We start from the raw sequence: 15,587 nt of genomic DNA, 5'->3' as shown, positions 1-15,587 counted from the left end.
TGCGTGCGTGCGTGCGTGCGTACATGCGTGCGTGCTCCTAGGATGCAAGGACATAATTCTTCTGTGTTATCCAGGCAGGCTGCCATTAGTCTGAGAGAAAGTAGAGATGTAATGCTGGAGGGTGAGGGAGTGCATATCACACTTATTTTCCCTGGCCTACCCACACACACACACACACCAACCCAATGACTCACTAAAGAAATTGAAGGCGTAATTGGCAACAAGCCGAAATTTAGCAGCACGGAATGGCAAAGTAATTATAAAAATTATGTTTTTAATAAATGTCGAAATTTTCTTTTTGGGAGATACGGTTTCCACATTACGCACAGGTTTTCAAAGACATTTTAAAATTGGTGCTTCTTTCTGGCAAATTTCAAATATGAAAATAACCCTCACCGCAAGTATTCAGGCCTCCCCTACAGTATGTGTTCATTCAACCTGCCATCTTTACCCCATGATACCTGAAGGATGTAATGCCGCTCCGAAATGTACGCACACGTCTAACCTCACCCCCACCCGAAAACCTATTACCCTACCCTTTAAAGGGCCGGTGCACAGAACAGGGAGACAGATCATCTCCGGTAATTCCATTTTACCCCTCAGGATTTTCCAATAAGTGTGCTCTGCAGGCATTTAATTTATGGCCACTGCATCTGCACACCCACAGTAATGTAAAAAGCTCCAGAATCTTTGAGCAGTCCTGACACATGCTTTCATGCCATTTGTTTCTCTCCCTGTCTCCTCTCTCTGTCGACCCATGAGTTTTCTATGCTTGTGAGTCAGAGAGTGTTATGACTATGAGGTGGGTAGAGAGCTGTGTTAAAGCCCTTTACAGTGTCGGCCCTGTGTGAACACTGCAGCTGAGCTCTGAATGCACTGTTCAGCCCTCTGCTGCTCCATTTAGTCTGAGGGGAAGACAGGACACGGTGAAACTCCCCTCAAATTTCAATTAGCAACATTATTATGACTAGCTGTATTTAAAGGTTCAGTTCACCTAAATTACAAATCATATTGTCTCACTTTTTTGTCCAAAATATATGTTTGTGATACCCACTATCCACCGCTACATTCCATTACAATTGAGATGAACACACTTTTGTTGGTTCAATACTGCTCACAGCATTGAAAAATGTCAAGTGGTTCTTTCCAGTAACAATGGACCAACATTTTCTTATCATTATCCTAAATCTCTCTTACTTTTTTAAGTGTTCAAGTCTGATTCACCAAACTGTCTTAACTTAATTTAACGAGTAGGTGGTTGTTTTGTGAGATTTGATCATTAGTACAAATATTGCCATATTAAAGCTACCTGTTGCGCTTAATTTGTGGCAAGTTTTGTTCACAAAGACATCACCAAGAGTAAAAAGAATTTCACACTGCAGAGCTTCAAGTTCTGCAAATTTAGCATTGTCAGTCGTGGAAAAGGGGCAAATGTGAAAATATTAATAGAGATGGCAACAGGGTGTCATGAAAAGTAATTGTCGAATTCATAAAATACCGTCTCAGCAGTTTTCATAGGGACTATCTCTCTATAAAGTAGTTTTAATGAAAACTGATCACAGTGAAGTATGTGGATTAGCCAAAGTAAGCAGAACATTATCTCTGGAAATAGATGTTGCTGTGTAAAATGCAATGCTGTGAGCACCACAGATGGAATTCCATTGACCTCCATTATATTTAGGTGAAGGCCGAAATTTCTCAGAGACTGATTTCTCAAAGCCTGGGCAAGCAAAAAATATTCTGCACAGCTAGAACCCACTATAGGTGGGTGACAAGATGCATTGTTTTATTTCAGTGAACTGACCCTCTCATCATGAAGCTGCAAGCCTTGCAGAAGAAGTGCTTAAGCAGCGCAAATTAAATGTCGATTTCTAATCCATTGGCAGTTGCAGGTGGTTGTTTTTCAATTTTCTGTCATCAATCTTCAAAATAAACTTCTATTTGTAAATTAAGTTATTGTACCAAGAGTTATGTCAATCCAATGTACACGTTTGGTTTTCCTCTCGTGCCGAGGGTCCTGTGTTCACACTTGGACGGAGGTTTGGGCTTTTAAACCCTCTGCCAGTCACCCTGTCCTTTTTGTCCTTTAGAGCATCTGACACAAACTGGACTTGTTCCTGCCAGATAGCCTTGCAGTCTCCCCTTATTATACCTGATGTATGGATGGAATACAGTGGCTTCAGTAACACAAAGCAAACACAAGACACCCAACACAGATAAAGCTACCACATTAAGTTTCTTTATATTTATAATTAATTCCAGATTTATGCTGTGACAGAACATGTAAATGCAAGCCACTTTTAGCTCAGACAGCACAGGCTTTGCAACTGAATAAGCTTCTATCTTAACATATCTTGGTAGTGTATGTACTTGCACGGAATAGATGGTCTTGTAAGAACAAGCTAAATGTATTCCCTGTAAAATGGGCTTTTTTTAGATTGAAGGATGTATTAGGAAGTGTGTGTGTGTGTGTGTGTGTGTGTGTGTTGCAGCTCCCCTCCTTCCTCTCCCCCTCTGCTCACCACCATTTTGACAGTCTGTGCTGATTTTTAAGACTTCCTCTTGAATAAGTGGTGCATTTTTCACAAACAAATTTCTTTGCCTGAGTGTGCCCATCTTTTTTTTCCCTCCTAGCCCTATCTCTCCTCCTCTGTCTCTCCTGTCCTCCCTGCCTCCCTCTGTCACTATTTAAATTCAAGTCTGCAATCAGATGCAGCATAAATATCCACCTCTTTTAGAAGCTCCGGAAAAGTCATTTCCATAACATAAGTGCTCAGACAAAACAAACTGCCACTCGAGCTGGTTCCTATTGCACTAATTGAGCAGGTTGATGAGCATGCTCTTCTTTTATTTTTAGCCCCCCCCCCCATCTTTTCTTCCCCACCTCCCTTCATCACTTTAACCCTGAACGACACTCCCCTTCCCTTCTTTCTGTCTTACTACCTGCCCCCACTGCAGGGCTGGAAAAAGGGCAATAACACTATGTGGCTTTTTGCTTTGCAGGAGGAAAAAGAGTAACTACCTTGGTTTTTCCAGCCAATGTCCATCCAGAGACAAATGCCATTGTCTTATTTTATTTTTGGATGTCCTTCTCCCCTTTCACCTCCTGAGTGCGCTTTAAATGACGACTAATTGTCTCAGTTCATACACTACAGGCTACTGATGATTATTGCAGCGGGGACAAAGGCTCTGTTTAGGTGTGATGATGGATTTTCGGGGGTGGGCGGGGATATCTCTTATTTAAAAGACCAAGGCACAGTCATGGAACAACCCAACCCCTCCCTCAGAAGGATGGCTGCTGGCTCCCTGTGGAAGAACCGTCTCGCCCTGCCTCCCTTCCTTTTGCTTCCTTCTCATCAACAACCTCCCAGCCCCCCAAACCTCCCCTCTCTCATCTTCACTCTAACCATTTCGTCTACCTGTCTCATATTGTTTGTTTTTCTGTCTGTGTCTCACTAAAATGCTGACTGTTTGTCATGATTTCTAATCCAAGAAACTGGTTCCAACAGAAAAGGAAAAGAGAAACACGCGTGCACACACACACACACACACACACACACACAGACAGAAACAGACAGAGCTTTATCTTTGTGCTACCACGAGTGACAGAAGCAAACAGCCTCCATCCATCTTAATGTAGGCTACTTTTCATATTGCTTATTTCCATAGCCACAGGAAGTGAGACATAGTAGTGGGGGAATGCGTTCTGTGGGGCTTTTATTCCATTTATTTTGCCCTTGAGTGGATTATTGTTTCACATGGGACATTAAGCACGGGTGGCGAGGTGTTATTTAACTCTCTCATACCTCCCGGGGGGGGATCCTGCATGTGAACTAATCTCTGCCATTTGATCCCGGTGAAGTCACAACGTGGCCCAGTTCTGAGAGCAGCCCTCCACTCCCCGCACATCTCAGGCTCTGCAAGGGATATCATATTCTATTTAATTTGCTCATCCAAGCACTCCCTGGCACCTCTTACACCATGCCAGTAGGAGTGGATACTCTTGCCTTAATACCCGACACACACGGCAGCAGTGTAGGCTCACAAACAGCAAGAGCTCTCCAGTACAACGTGCTTTAACCAGCATACTTTACATTCTGTCATATGTCAGTGTATGAACTGTGCTGTCACTTTCTTTCTCTCCGTTGTCTGTCTGATAGATCATATGTACCTTGCCATGTATGCATGTCCACCTCTAAAACTATGCATACATGAAAACACATATGTGATAAGCATGCCTGTTGAAACAAAGCAATAACTTTTGTTTGCCTAATCTTTGTTCAGAAAGGACATTTTGTTTCAGATGCAGCAATATAGTTGCAAATCTGCTAGCCCCATAGAAAAGTAGAAACCATCCAAAGTTCTGTTTCTGTCCCTTTTTCACTTTCTGTTGTTATCTTATTGTGTAATGATTCTCTTATTTTCTCCCCACTCTCGTACTGGCCCAGGTGTGTTATGGGTGTCGTGTGTAGCATACACATATCTGTGTCCCTATTCTTTTTGTCTGTGTTTCCTCGCCTTTCCTCTCAGAGCATCCCTAACTCGCCTCTCTCTGCCGTGATTGGTTGATCAGGTCATCAGGGGAGACGCGGAGCGGGGAGGTGCTGGAGCTGAACATGAGTAACATCAGCGCCGACGTACTGGAGCTGCTGCTCGAGTTTGTGTACACAGGATCGCTGGTTATCGACTCGGCCAACGCCAAGACGCTGCTGGAGGCGGCCAACAAGTTCCAGTTCAACACCTTCTGTAAAGTCTGTGTCTCCTTCCTAGGTAGGAACAGCTCAGAAAACGGTAGATTATTAGTGTGTGTGTGTCAATGTGTCATATGCAAGTGTGCATGCTTATTACATCAGATATTCCTGTGCAGCCTTTCCCCCTGCTATGTGCAGTATCTACAATCTCATGTATTTTCACACGTTGTCATGCTTCATTACTATGCACAGACTTACAGGATGTGTTGTGCAGAACCTAAATTTCCTCCCTGACTTTGGCACATCATGCTCCTTTTTGTCATGTTTCCAAAGCTAGTGGCCGTGCAAGAATTCTGCCTGCTAACGCTCTCAGTCGGGCACTGTGCCTCTGATCTCGTCCCAGTGGGCAGGGCCGAGCACAGGGGCAGATTTATAAAAAGGTCAGGGAACAATTGTCACTTAAATGTCAAATCCTTTGGCCTGAACCATGATGGAATCGAAAAATAGCAAAACAGATTGATACTCAGACAAGGTATGGAAAGTGGAGCAAAGGAGGGGAGGGGCTTTTCAGGGTGCCCAAGGGGTCACATGAAAAGCAAATGGCATGTTCCACATTTTAGTGGGTAACCAACCAAAAAGGCAACCAAAAAGCTGCAAATGTCAGGTTTTGCATTCCATTTAATAAATTGTTTTGGGTATCGGTAACACAAGGGAAGTGCATGTTAGCAAAAAGGTCAGCAGCAGGAAAGGAGTGAAAAGAAGGTAAAAGAGAACCAGCAAGCCCACGTTATTGATTTGTTTTTCTTCATTTGGGCAAAAGAACGGGTGAAACATGGAAACCATTTGTAGACTTCATTGCCAGTGAGACGTCAATCCATTCTTCCTCGACAAGATTCATGACATTTCAGCTCATTTGAAGGGGAGGAATACAGGCGCAAGTGTGTGTCCTTGAGCAAAGGGAAATTGATACTGTGTCAGATATTATTGAAGTTTGTAACAAATACACAGAGGAGAAATGGCAAACATCTCCTCGACCTACTTATACCACTTCGACTTTTATTCACAGAACTTTCAAACAGATAAACACATTTTGTGTGCCTGCTACTACTGTGAGAAAATCATGACTTAAGAAGATGATTCAAAGTGAATTAGCAACATGCTCCAAGTTTCAACTGTTATTAAGATTTTAGCCACAATGGAAGGAGTTTTTAAATATTTTCGCGCCCCTTTTGTATCACACATTTATGCAACAAAGTAAACTGGAAACCTGGCTGTCTAGTATTGAACAAACTGATGAAAGGAGTGTGCAACAAAATGTTCACAGTATGCAAACATACACAGTGAAATAACTCTTCATCTGCTCAAATAGCATTACAGAAGGACATTTTCAGACAGCTTTTTGTTTAGCCCCTAACCCCCACTTTGATGCAGTGCAAGGCCCACTTTTATTTGGTCTTTGGTTTGGCTTTTGTTCAGTTGTCATTTAGCAGATGTTAGGTGACCTTTATTAGCTGATATTTGTTTAGGAAAGACTCTCAGACTCTGTCTTCAGTGATAAAAGGGCTGGCGCTGCTTTCCTTTGATGGCTATTGTTTAATCAGGCCTCTTTTAGTGGCCACTGACCCAGTTGATCCATGCCCGTGTGTGCACACTACGCTATCAACACAACATTTCCCTCTCTTGTGATAAATGGCACTGTGTGTTAAAAAACTAGAATTACAGATACACCACCTTAAACGCTGTCCCCTCACAAGAGATCACAGGCGCTGGTATAAGCCTTCTCCCCGCTGGCCTGGCTATCAGGGTAGTTTCATATATTCTCGGCTGTGTGTGTGTGTGTAGTAGACTCCCAGATCTGACAGGACTTCTTTAAAGTGGCCCAGCTAATCCCAAATCCCGCTCCCTGGCTTCCACCACCTCCTGCCTGGGCTGTGAGCGATCGATTCCCCTCCTTGTTTGTCCTTAGAGCTGTTTTGAGTTATTATACTTGTTCTCCCTTAGTCTCGGGCAGATACAGGCTATGGGTCGGTGCTACCTGCAGCCGCTTTTTCTTTCTCTGTAGCTTTCTACTTCTCTGATCTTTTTATGGATATCTAAATTATGTTTTTTTTCTCTGTCTTAATCAATCTGCCTGTCTCTTTGTTTCTTTCTTGTTTTGGTTTCTCTGTCCTCGCCGTCTGTCTTTCTGTCTGTCTCCTCATCTCCCCAACCTTGTATATTATTTATCCAGAGAAACAGTTGACTGCCGCTAACTGTCTGGGAGTGCTGGCTATGGCTGAGGCCATGAGTTGTACGGAGCTCCATAACATGGCCAAAGCTTTTGCACTGCAGAACTTCCCCGAGGTGGGTACATAATTATCTTTCCCAAAAGTCCATTCATTGATCCCCGCGGAACAAAGTTGTGCACTAGTTCTGAGAGAATAAAAGCTATTAGCAAACAGCAATAAAATCTAATTGAAATCATGACCATAGAAAGTTAATACCTTTAGTGATCAGTAAATGAATAAACTTGAGTACTGCCATTTTTACTCCACACTTGGACTCCTTTGCATTGCAGAGAGAAAAACACTTTCACTTTCTACTTTCTGCTGTAATTAGTAGGTTAAGATTAAGATTAAGATCAAGGGTTCAAAACATACATAAAGTCAAAAGTAATGCATTTTTAGTTTAAATTAGCACATATCATATGGACTTAGTTTAGTTAGTTAAGTATCAATATTATATTTTAATCTCAACGAGTCATTTACCTGGTTAAATAAAGAATATATATATATAGGTATACACACATAAAAAGCTCCTTTCAAGTTTCTACCTCTTCTTAGGCTTTTACCACAGAAGACGCAATTGTAGGAATTGTAGGAACACAATGTCCTGTACTATGTGTGTGTTACCCAGCAGCTGTTAGATAACCTGATGTAAAAATAAGTGTAAGAAAAATAAGCTTTCTTGTAGCTTAAGAAGAGGGTGAAAATCACTTTGGAAAGAGAACTGCTTTGCTGCATTGTATGTCACTTGTCAGAACTCCAGATAGTCATTTAATCTTACTAGTTAACCTTCAAACCTAAAGGAGGAGAGGTTGCCAACAGAAAACGTCTATTTACTACATAGTGCACTACACCTGCTGTCCACCATTTTATCTGAGTTATTTGAGTGTTTGCTCTTCATAGACTGGCACGAAAATGATTGTCCATGGCATGTACACATTTTTCTGCTAACACACAACTGTAGCTAACAATGTGTAACTTCTCTGAAAACCAAGTTCTTTCTTTTTTTTTTACATTTCTGTGAATGCATTAAACAAATGACACACAAGTTGAGTGGTGGATTTTCTTTAACTTTGGAAAGAGTCAGACCCTAATTCTAAGCTCCTGGCTCTAGCTTTATACTTACCCAATATGAGATTGTTATGGATCTTCTGATCTTACTTTCTGCAAGAGAGCAAATGAGCGTTTGTCGCAAAATGTTAAACTCAGATGCTGCAAACAACTGGGGAAATTTGATTGGTGGTAATCAACCTGTCATTTAAACTTATCAAAGTTCAAGACAGATCAATTGAGAAATAAGAAAACATGACAATCAAATTAGATATACAGTGAGGGACCATTAGTCTCGTTGATCGTTTCACTTTCAACATGATTCTTTAGAATGACTCTACACTGGAAACACCCATATTATCCTTGGGCTGCAGAGATTTTAAATGAAAGTACTTTATATAATTGCAAAATAATCTCTGTATATTTAGTTTGCAATGCCTCTAGAAGGAATCCTAGTAAATTTGTTTTTTTCACCATTTCTGTGTCATAAGGACTTTGACTATTTGACTACTGTATTTCATAACTCTTCAGGTGGCAGGACAGGAAGAAATTTTGAGTGTGTCCAAGGAGGATCTGGTGTCCTATCTGTCCAACGACAGTCTCAACACCAAGGCTGAGGAGCTGGTCTATGAGACGGTCATCAAGTGGATCAAACAAGACTCCAACTCCAGAGCGCAGGTAATAAAATAGAGAGCAGAGGAGTGTGTTTGTGAAGCAAGTGTCTGCTCTGCACAGACACTACAGTGTACCAAAACGAGCACACATGTATGTGTATCATGAGACAAAAGAGTGAGATAAAACCCTCGTTACCACTGACAGTACAGATGCTGTATGTCTGCAGAACCGTATTAGTGTGGTTGTTCTATCGACTATCCCTGTCTGCTCCCAGAGGTACACAGCATAAAAATCCAGACAAGTGAATCCTCGTTCTCTCTTGGTAGTGTTCATCAACTTTGTGCTTCAGATGCAGCCTAACACAGCAGTTGTTCATAATCCCAAGAGTGCTTTGCCCTCAGAATGTGCTCTATTCTTAGTTACACTTCATTTGTTTGTGAGACACTGTACTGCATGGAAAAACCAACAAAAACACAGACAGCCACAGTCCTTTTTCTGTACACATAATAGGTGTTTGATTTATTCCTAGAGGCTGTTAATCATAATCAGAGGTTTTTTACCTTTTTAGGTAGATATTGACAGAGAGGTACAGCAAGTCAGATTTTAACAAATTTGGAATCGATAAGGCTCAAGGTCAGAGAGTCAGCTCACATTCACGAAAAGGTAAATGGACTGCGCTGTAGATGGATATCCATCCAGCGGGTAAAAACCTCAGGTCATGAGATTTTTATGGGTTCAGTCACAAAACCATGAATTTAAAGCTGATGATTTTAAAGTATTTTATAGCAGTTTAAAAATGGAGGTGAGATTATTATCACATAAATTACACCAGTCCGTCAGTGGAAGAGTCATTCATAAGTAATGTCTTCTCATCAACCAGCAAGAGGGGGAACTCTCTTATATCAGCTGGATCAGATTCAGTGCAGACCTCCATAATCAATGTTACCTTATTGGCACACACTTTTATGAGGCGCATACGTCAATATTTGAATTTTTCACCTTTTGGATTAAACATTTAGCGTTTATCCTTTGATATGTGGCACTCTGAGATTATAGTGAAATCTTTCAGGCCGACTTGAGTGTTTTGTAGTGGAGGATTTTATCGAGTTTAATACAAAGCCCAGCGACAAACCATCAAAAGCAGATGGTGATGCTCATTAGTTGTTCACTCTGGTGCTTTTTGATTGTAATAAAAAAAGAAATAGTACTGAAGAAGTGTTTATGACATGGGTATCAAACACCCCTACTGATAAATCCACTAAAATTTGACTCTGTGGTTTTTCAAATTCGCAAGGAGCCACAACAAGGCAGATGCACAGTTTTTAGGAGAACCTGCAATCCCTGTCATCTGCATCAAACACCTCCAGCTGGCTCAGTCCAGCGCACTCCTGCAATCTCACACTCTAATGGAGAGGTGCAGAGGTGAGTTACTCAGATGAAGTAGCAAAAAAAAAAGAAATGGAACATTTTCCCGGTTGTCTGAACAACCCACCACGCCGGTTCCTGAGACGAGACACCCGGGTCACCCCGTCTCCGAAGAGAGAGGGAGAAACGGAGGAGGAGAGAGTTGGAACGAGAGAAAGAAACAGAGCAAGACTGAAAGACAGAAACGGGCCGAGCAGTGATTGAGAAAAGAGAAAGAGATGGTGAGAAATGAAGAGGGGGGGTAGAAAAAGAGCCCCTGTGTTCTAATCTGATATCCAACAGTTTGTGCCTCTGCGCACGGGCGTGACATCCAGGCAGCAGAGATGTGATTGAGCTCTCGGTCAAGCTCAAATCTTCTGCCCATGTGTGACCGAAAAAAACAACCAGCAAGCCTGGTGCCTGAGGAGAGGGAAGAGGGCGAATAGGCGTCTTCATCTGGCACGGAGAGGATTATTGACACTGGAGGAATGAGTTATCACTGGTGACCATCCCAGCTCATCATTTCCCACCCTCCCTTGCATCTGTCCCTTCTCCCCTGTTTGGAGGCAGAGAGCAGTGGAAATCACTCCCCCAGAACCTGTGACACTTTTTAATGACATGTCAGGGCAGAATGTCACAGCACTGCTGAAAAACTCAGTCTAGGGGGGGTGAAGGAAAAGCTTTAAGCCTTGAGCTAAGTTTGTGTGCGTTTGCGTTCATCTGAGCGTGCACGTGTGTCTTTTTACGCTCGTGTCTCTGTGCATGTGCTGTGGGTTGTAAGCTGCAGGCTATAGAGTGGAAAAGTGGCATATTGAAGGCACTGGGTAAATAATATGCAATTTTCTCTCTCCGCTATGCTGTCACTGACATCCGATGCCACCAGGAAACAGGGCTTGGACATCGCTTAGAGACAGAGGGAGAGCATTTGAGCGTAAATAATGGTTTGCTTTGAGACACAAAGCCACTGAATGAAAGAAGAGAGCTTTTTCAGTTTTCTTTGATTGAGTATCATTGAAGGGGTGCCACCCTGTGTGTGTATGTCTGTTACAGAGACTTCAAAAAGGAAACACCTTGCAACACAGGTGCATTTTTAAGAATCTATTGCTGGTAGTTAACACGTTAACTGAGTTAAATGAGTTAATAAATTAAAGCTACATAAAATTATGTAATCTTTAAAGGAATAACATTTTTGTAAATACGCTTATTTTGCTTTGTTGCCGAGAGTTAGATGAGAAGATTAATACCACTGTCACATCTGCTCTGTAAGGTGAAACAGTTTCCCCCGTTACCAGTCTTTATGCTAAGCTAACTCAGATCTCCCAGATGTAGCTTCATTTTTAACAGACGGATATGAAAGTGTTATTGAACTTTACAATGAACCCTTAGCAAGAAAACGAACAAGCGCATTTCCCAAAATGTCAAACTAGTCATTTATTTAGCAAAAATAGTTTTTTTTGTTTTGTATTATTGTAAGTTGCATATGTTTCGGTTTTAGCCTGTTGTTCAGACTAAACAAGCAGTTTTCAAACGTTACTTTGTATTCAGGTAAATGGTGAGAGGCATTTTTCACCATTTCCTGCCATTATTTGGCTACCCGATTAATCAGAAAACTAATCAACAGATTAATTAATCATGAAAACGGTCATTATTGCAGCTCTGGAATTAATTATGCACACCATAATGTACTCATACCTCTAAACACGGAGACTCATCCTTCAGTACATCTGAGAACTAAATCCGCCTCCGCATTAGGTCTGTAAGACACTGGTTACATAAGTTACATAAACAAGAGGCTGGAAAAATTGTGTCCTGTCTTGTGTTTTCTCTGTGAAGTTGCTGACAGAGAGAGACCTGTCCATCCTTTTCACCCAGCAGTCTTTTGTGGGATGGCCACAGACACATGGTTCCAATTATAACAGGCCAGGCTCTGCCAAATCCCTGAATAGGACCTCCATTACTCCTCACTTCAACATATTTTATAAAGGATCCTATCTTGCCAGGTGACTCAACCTGACAAAAGAGACTGATTAATTGGCTCTTTGGAAAGTGGCCAACTAATGTAACAGCTAAAAAGGACAGTTAATGGTGTATTTTCATGATAAAAAAGGACAGCCTTGCCATTAGCAAGGACCTGCTGTCCACTCATCAAAAATAACAATGGCTTGCAATGACATTTGCAGTTCCCAAGCCAAATTAATATAGTTAGAGGTTTTACTTCATATGCGTATAAGTTACTAGTTATTATTTGGGGCAGTTTTTACAATTGACTCTGATAATGCAATGATTTGATTTATTTTGCCTCCAGCACTCATTAAGAAGGAGGGAAAAAAATCTTTTTTCCAGAACAAATGATGCTATCATTATGCAGTCACAGTATAACATTTATTAAAGGACAACAATTCTTTCAGGCTGTGTAGGGACATAAACTGAGTTTTTCTCACTGTTTTACAATTCATTTACCTTCAAAACTACAAATGACCTTTTTACCACAAGGATCACTTTTAATTTAGTGATTCCCTTTTTAAGCTCCCTGTTTAAAATGGAAAGTTTTCATCATTGTGGGCTACTGCAGAAAAGGTTGATTGTGTTTTATGAGTTGAGGAGCTTTATGGCACAACAATCATCCTTGACTAGAGGAGGAAATTGTTGTAGAGCGAGGCGAAATGAACATGTAAGCCATCGCCAGCATGATCTTTGACAAGTACGCACTCATGAGGAGACGTAGCCAGGCAATGGAGATTGATGCAGTGGGCAATCTTTGCTTTTTCTTCTGCCTCTCTGCCTCATCTCCTCTTTTTCTTTTTTCCTCCAGCTCACATGAGTTTGAGGGAAACAAGTACATACACACATGGGAATTTACACAAAGTGCGCAGGATGTCACTGTTCATATCCTAGTTTCAAACTTTCACAGAAGACTGGAAATCACTTGAATATCGGGCCCTGGTACGACTTGCGTATTAGAGAGTGGACGGGATCTGATGCGTGCCACTGAACTCCAGACCCCCATTCTCATCGGTGTCCTTTGTAGTCCCAAAGCGCGCTCGGCCCTGATGTGTGCAGCCAGTTGAACCGTAGTCAGTCAACCACGGCGGCTGCATATCCAGAGCAAGTCAAAGGCGTCTTATTTCCACTGGGCTCTCTTATAAATACACAAGAAGTTGTATGAGCTATAGGACACAGAGAGAACAAACAAAATCCGTGATCTGTTCAAAGGAAGCGATCTTCCCAAGATTCATGAGGAATAATAAAAATGTACCACACTCTATCACGGATAAGGCAAATACAGAACTTGCTACAGAAGAAACAACAACCCAGAAAGTTTAATGTTAATATACAGCAAGCAGCCGTTCATCTGAATATGTTTTGTATTAAATGAGCTGAAGAAAGCTTTTTTTTTTTTCTAATGAAGTCATGAAATAGGCCTCAGAGGCGAACACATTGCACCTGTCAGTAGCTGCTCAGGGCAGCAGTCAGCGTCTGTTGTCCGCTACATCTCTCTCCATCCCCCATCCATCCTTCCGGCTGATATGCACGCATACTCGTACAGTCGCAAAAACAACCACACACACAAACATGCTTAGCAAAGCATCTCTTGAACCCAAATGAAGTGCCATTTGCCAGAGCATATTTTACCCATCCATTATGTGTTACCAGAAAAAAAAGCACACACATGTTTTTTCACACATGAACCTGCACACACTCAAAAGGACACTGAGCTGTGGTCATTTCAGCTGAGTGGCTTTGTTAGCGCTGTGAGGCTAAACATGGGCACACGCTCTACTGAACACACACTTGTGAGTGCGTGTGTGTTTTTGTTTTGTTTTTTCATACAGAGCTGCGTTTTAAGCATTGGGTTGTCCATTTTTCACACTAAAGCAGACGCATAGTCCTATCTGCTCAGAGCAAAGCAAATAGATATGACCGTTCATGTGTCATTTATTTGACGCCGCTATGGCACTGAATGATTTCACACACACACACAGACACATACAGTAAAAGGCGTTAGTCCTCGCTGACAGTAGTGGAATGGGAAATGCTCAGTGGACATTTGTCATCTGTGTTAGCGGATGCCGGCTTCCCGGCTGCTTCTCTGCTGCCTCTGACAGATCTGAGAGGCTCCCTGTTAGACACATTATCCCTGCCTTTCACCAGGCTCAACCCATTCACATCTTCTGTCCACCTGCCTGAAAATGTGTGTATGTGTGTGTTTGTGAGAGAGAGAATAAGAAAAATTGGGCTTTTTCTGTACTGGGCTGTGCAGCAGCATTTTCCTTGCAAGTTTAGCGGTAGATAAATTTTGACGGGGCTGCAGGGCATGTGCATCCTCTGGCACTGAGAATGTTCACCAGGTGTGTTTGTGTACTGGGTCGGTGTGTGCAAGATCGAGACCATTAGAGAGGTTAAGTCACAAGGTGTTATCTGGGTTGCATATCAGAATATAAGTGGATAAGCATATGGACTCATAAATGATCCTCGTCCAAGGAAAATGGAAGAGTGAAAAATGTGTGTGGGTGGACAAGCTAAAAGTAGCATCTCCATATGTCCTCAGACTCCTGTGGATACTTTCCATATGTTCTACGTGTAAAAAAAAATCACTGAACTCCTCTGTAAGAAGGTAACGAAAGATCATGACATTTTTCTTTAAATGCAGAGTAGGCTTGGTATCTTTCAGTCGGCACAGTAGCTATTAGGATTTGAATCCATTAGATGTCATCTCTGTTTAAAAGCATAGGATGAGTAGGCGAGGAGATGAAAATGACAGGTCACACCATTCATCTGGAGGGACAGCGCTCACATGCACTCTGCCTGCCTGTGCATGAGAGAGTGATTACTCGAGAGGTTGTTAGAGAAAAATGGAGTCGGATACACGCCGCCTGCTCTCATCTGCTGAGTGCAAGCACGTCACTCATTGGTCTGAGTGTCGTGAGAACTCTCATTTGCCTGTTTTGTTCCCACATGCACACATATAGACAGAAATCTAACCCTTTTAGTGCACAGTTCATATGGATATGCATCCAGTGCATTCAGTCCTAACTCACCATGCTTCCAGAGAGGATAGTAAAAGCCTGTCTGCCTTTGCTTTCATCAGTGTTTACCAGAAATAACCCAAGGAAGGTTTCAGTCTGTTTAAATATCAAATCCTCTGCTTACTTGATGGATTAGAATTTGAGATACTAAAAAATCTGCCTTAAACTCAATTTCAGACATGTAAAAAAATCTTGACTTATCCAGGTAGTACATAAGGCACGAGTAATTTAATTTCCCACACTGAAGAATTAAGCCTCAGTTCACAAGGAAGGCTCACATTGGCAATATTAGTGTAATCCTGTGAGTATATTGGCCGCAGAGAGAGGAGATTTCATCCACAAATAATGTGTGAAAAGAATTTTGTCAGTTTGGGTTTTGATATAAAAAGGAAGGTTCAGACAGGTGGAGAAGATGGGGGAATGAAAGGGTTAAACCATGCAGAGCTGGGTGTTGATTATTATCGTAATATCTCAACAAAGTCAAAGGATTATCATGGTGCAGCTGTGTTCATAATAGGGATGTAACGATTACCGGT

At 41.8% G+C, this 15,587-nt stretch overlaps 1 protein-coding gene across 2 annotated transcripts in view; it reads left to right on the top strand.

Annotated features, from left to right (window-relative positions):
- LOC118340742 (kelch-like protein 29) overlaps window positions 1-15,587 on the top strand; it is a 194,566-nt gene that overhangs the window by 128,136 nt on the left and 50,843 nt on the right. For both annotated transcript variants that reach the window (XM_035678867.1, XM_035678868.1), the window contains exons 7-9: window positions 4,574-4,770; window positions 6,922-7,034; window positions 8,537-8,683. In XM_035678867.1, the coding sequence (XP_035534760.1) occupies window positions 4,574-4,770; window positions 6,922-7,034; window positions 8,537-8,683 (457 nt within the window). The remainder of the gene's footprint in view (window positions 1-4,573; window positions 4,771-6,921; window positions 7,035-8,536; window positions 8,684-15,587) is intronic.

The sequence above is a fragment of the Morone saxatilis genome, unplaced genomic scaffold (genome assembly GCF_004916995.1).
Source record: "Morone saxatilis isolate NCDOM2014 unplaced genomic scaffold, NCSU_SB_2.0 Contig7, whole genome shotgun sequence".
Taxonomy (NCBI): domain Eukaryota; kingdom Metazoa; phylum Chordata; class Actinopteri; family Moronidae; genus Morone; species Morone saxatilis.
This window is presented reverse-complemented; position numbering and strand designations above follow the sequence as displayed.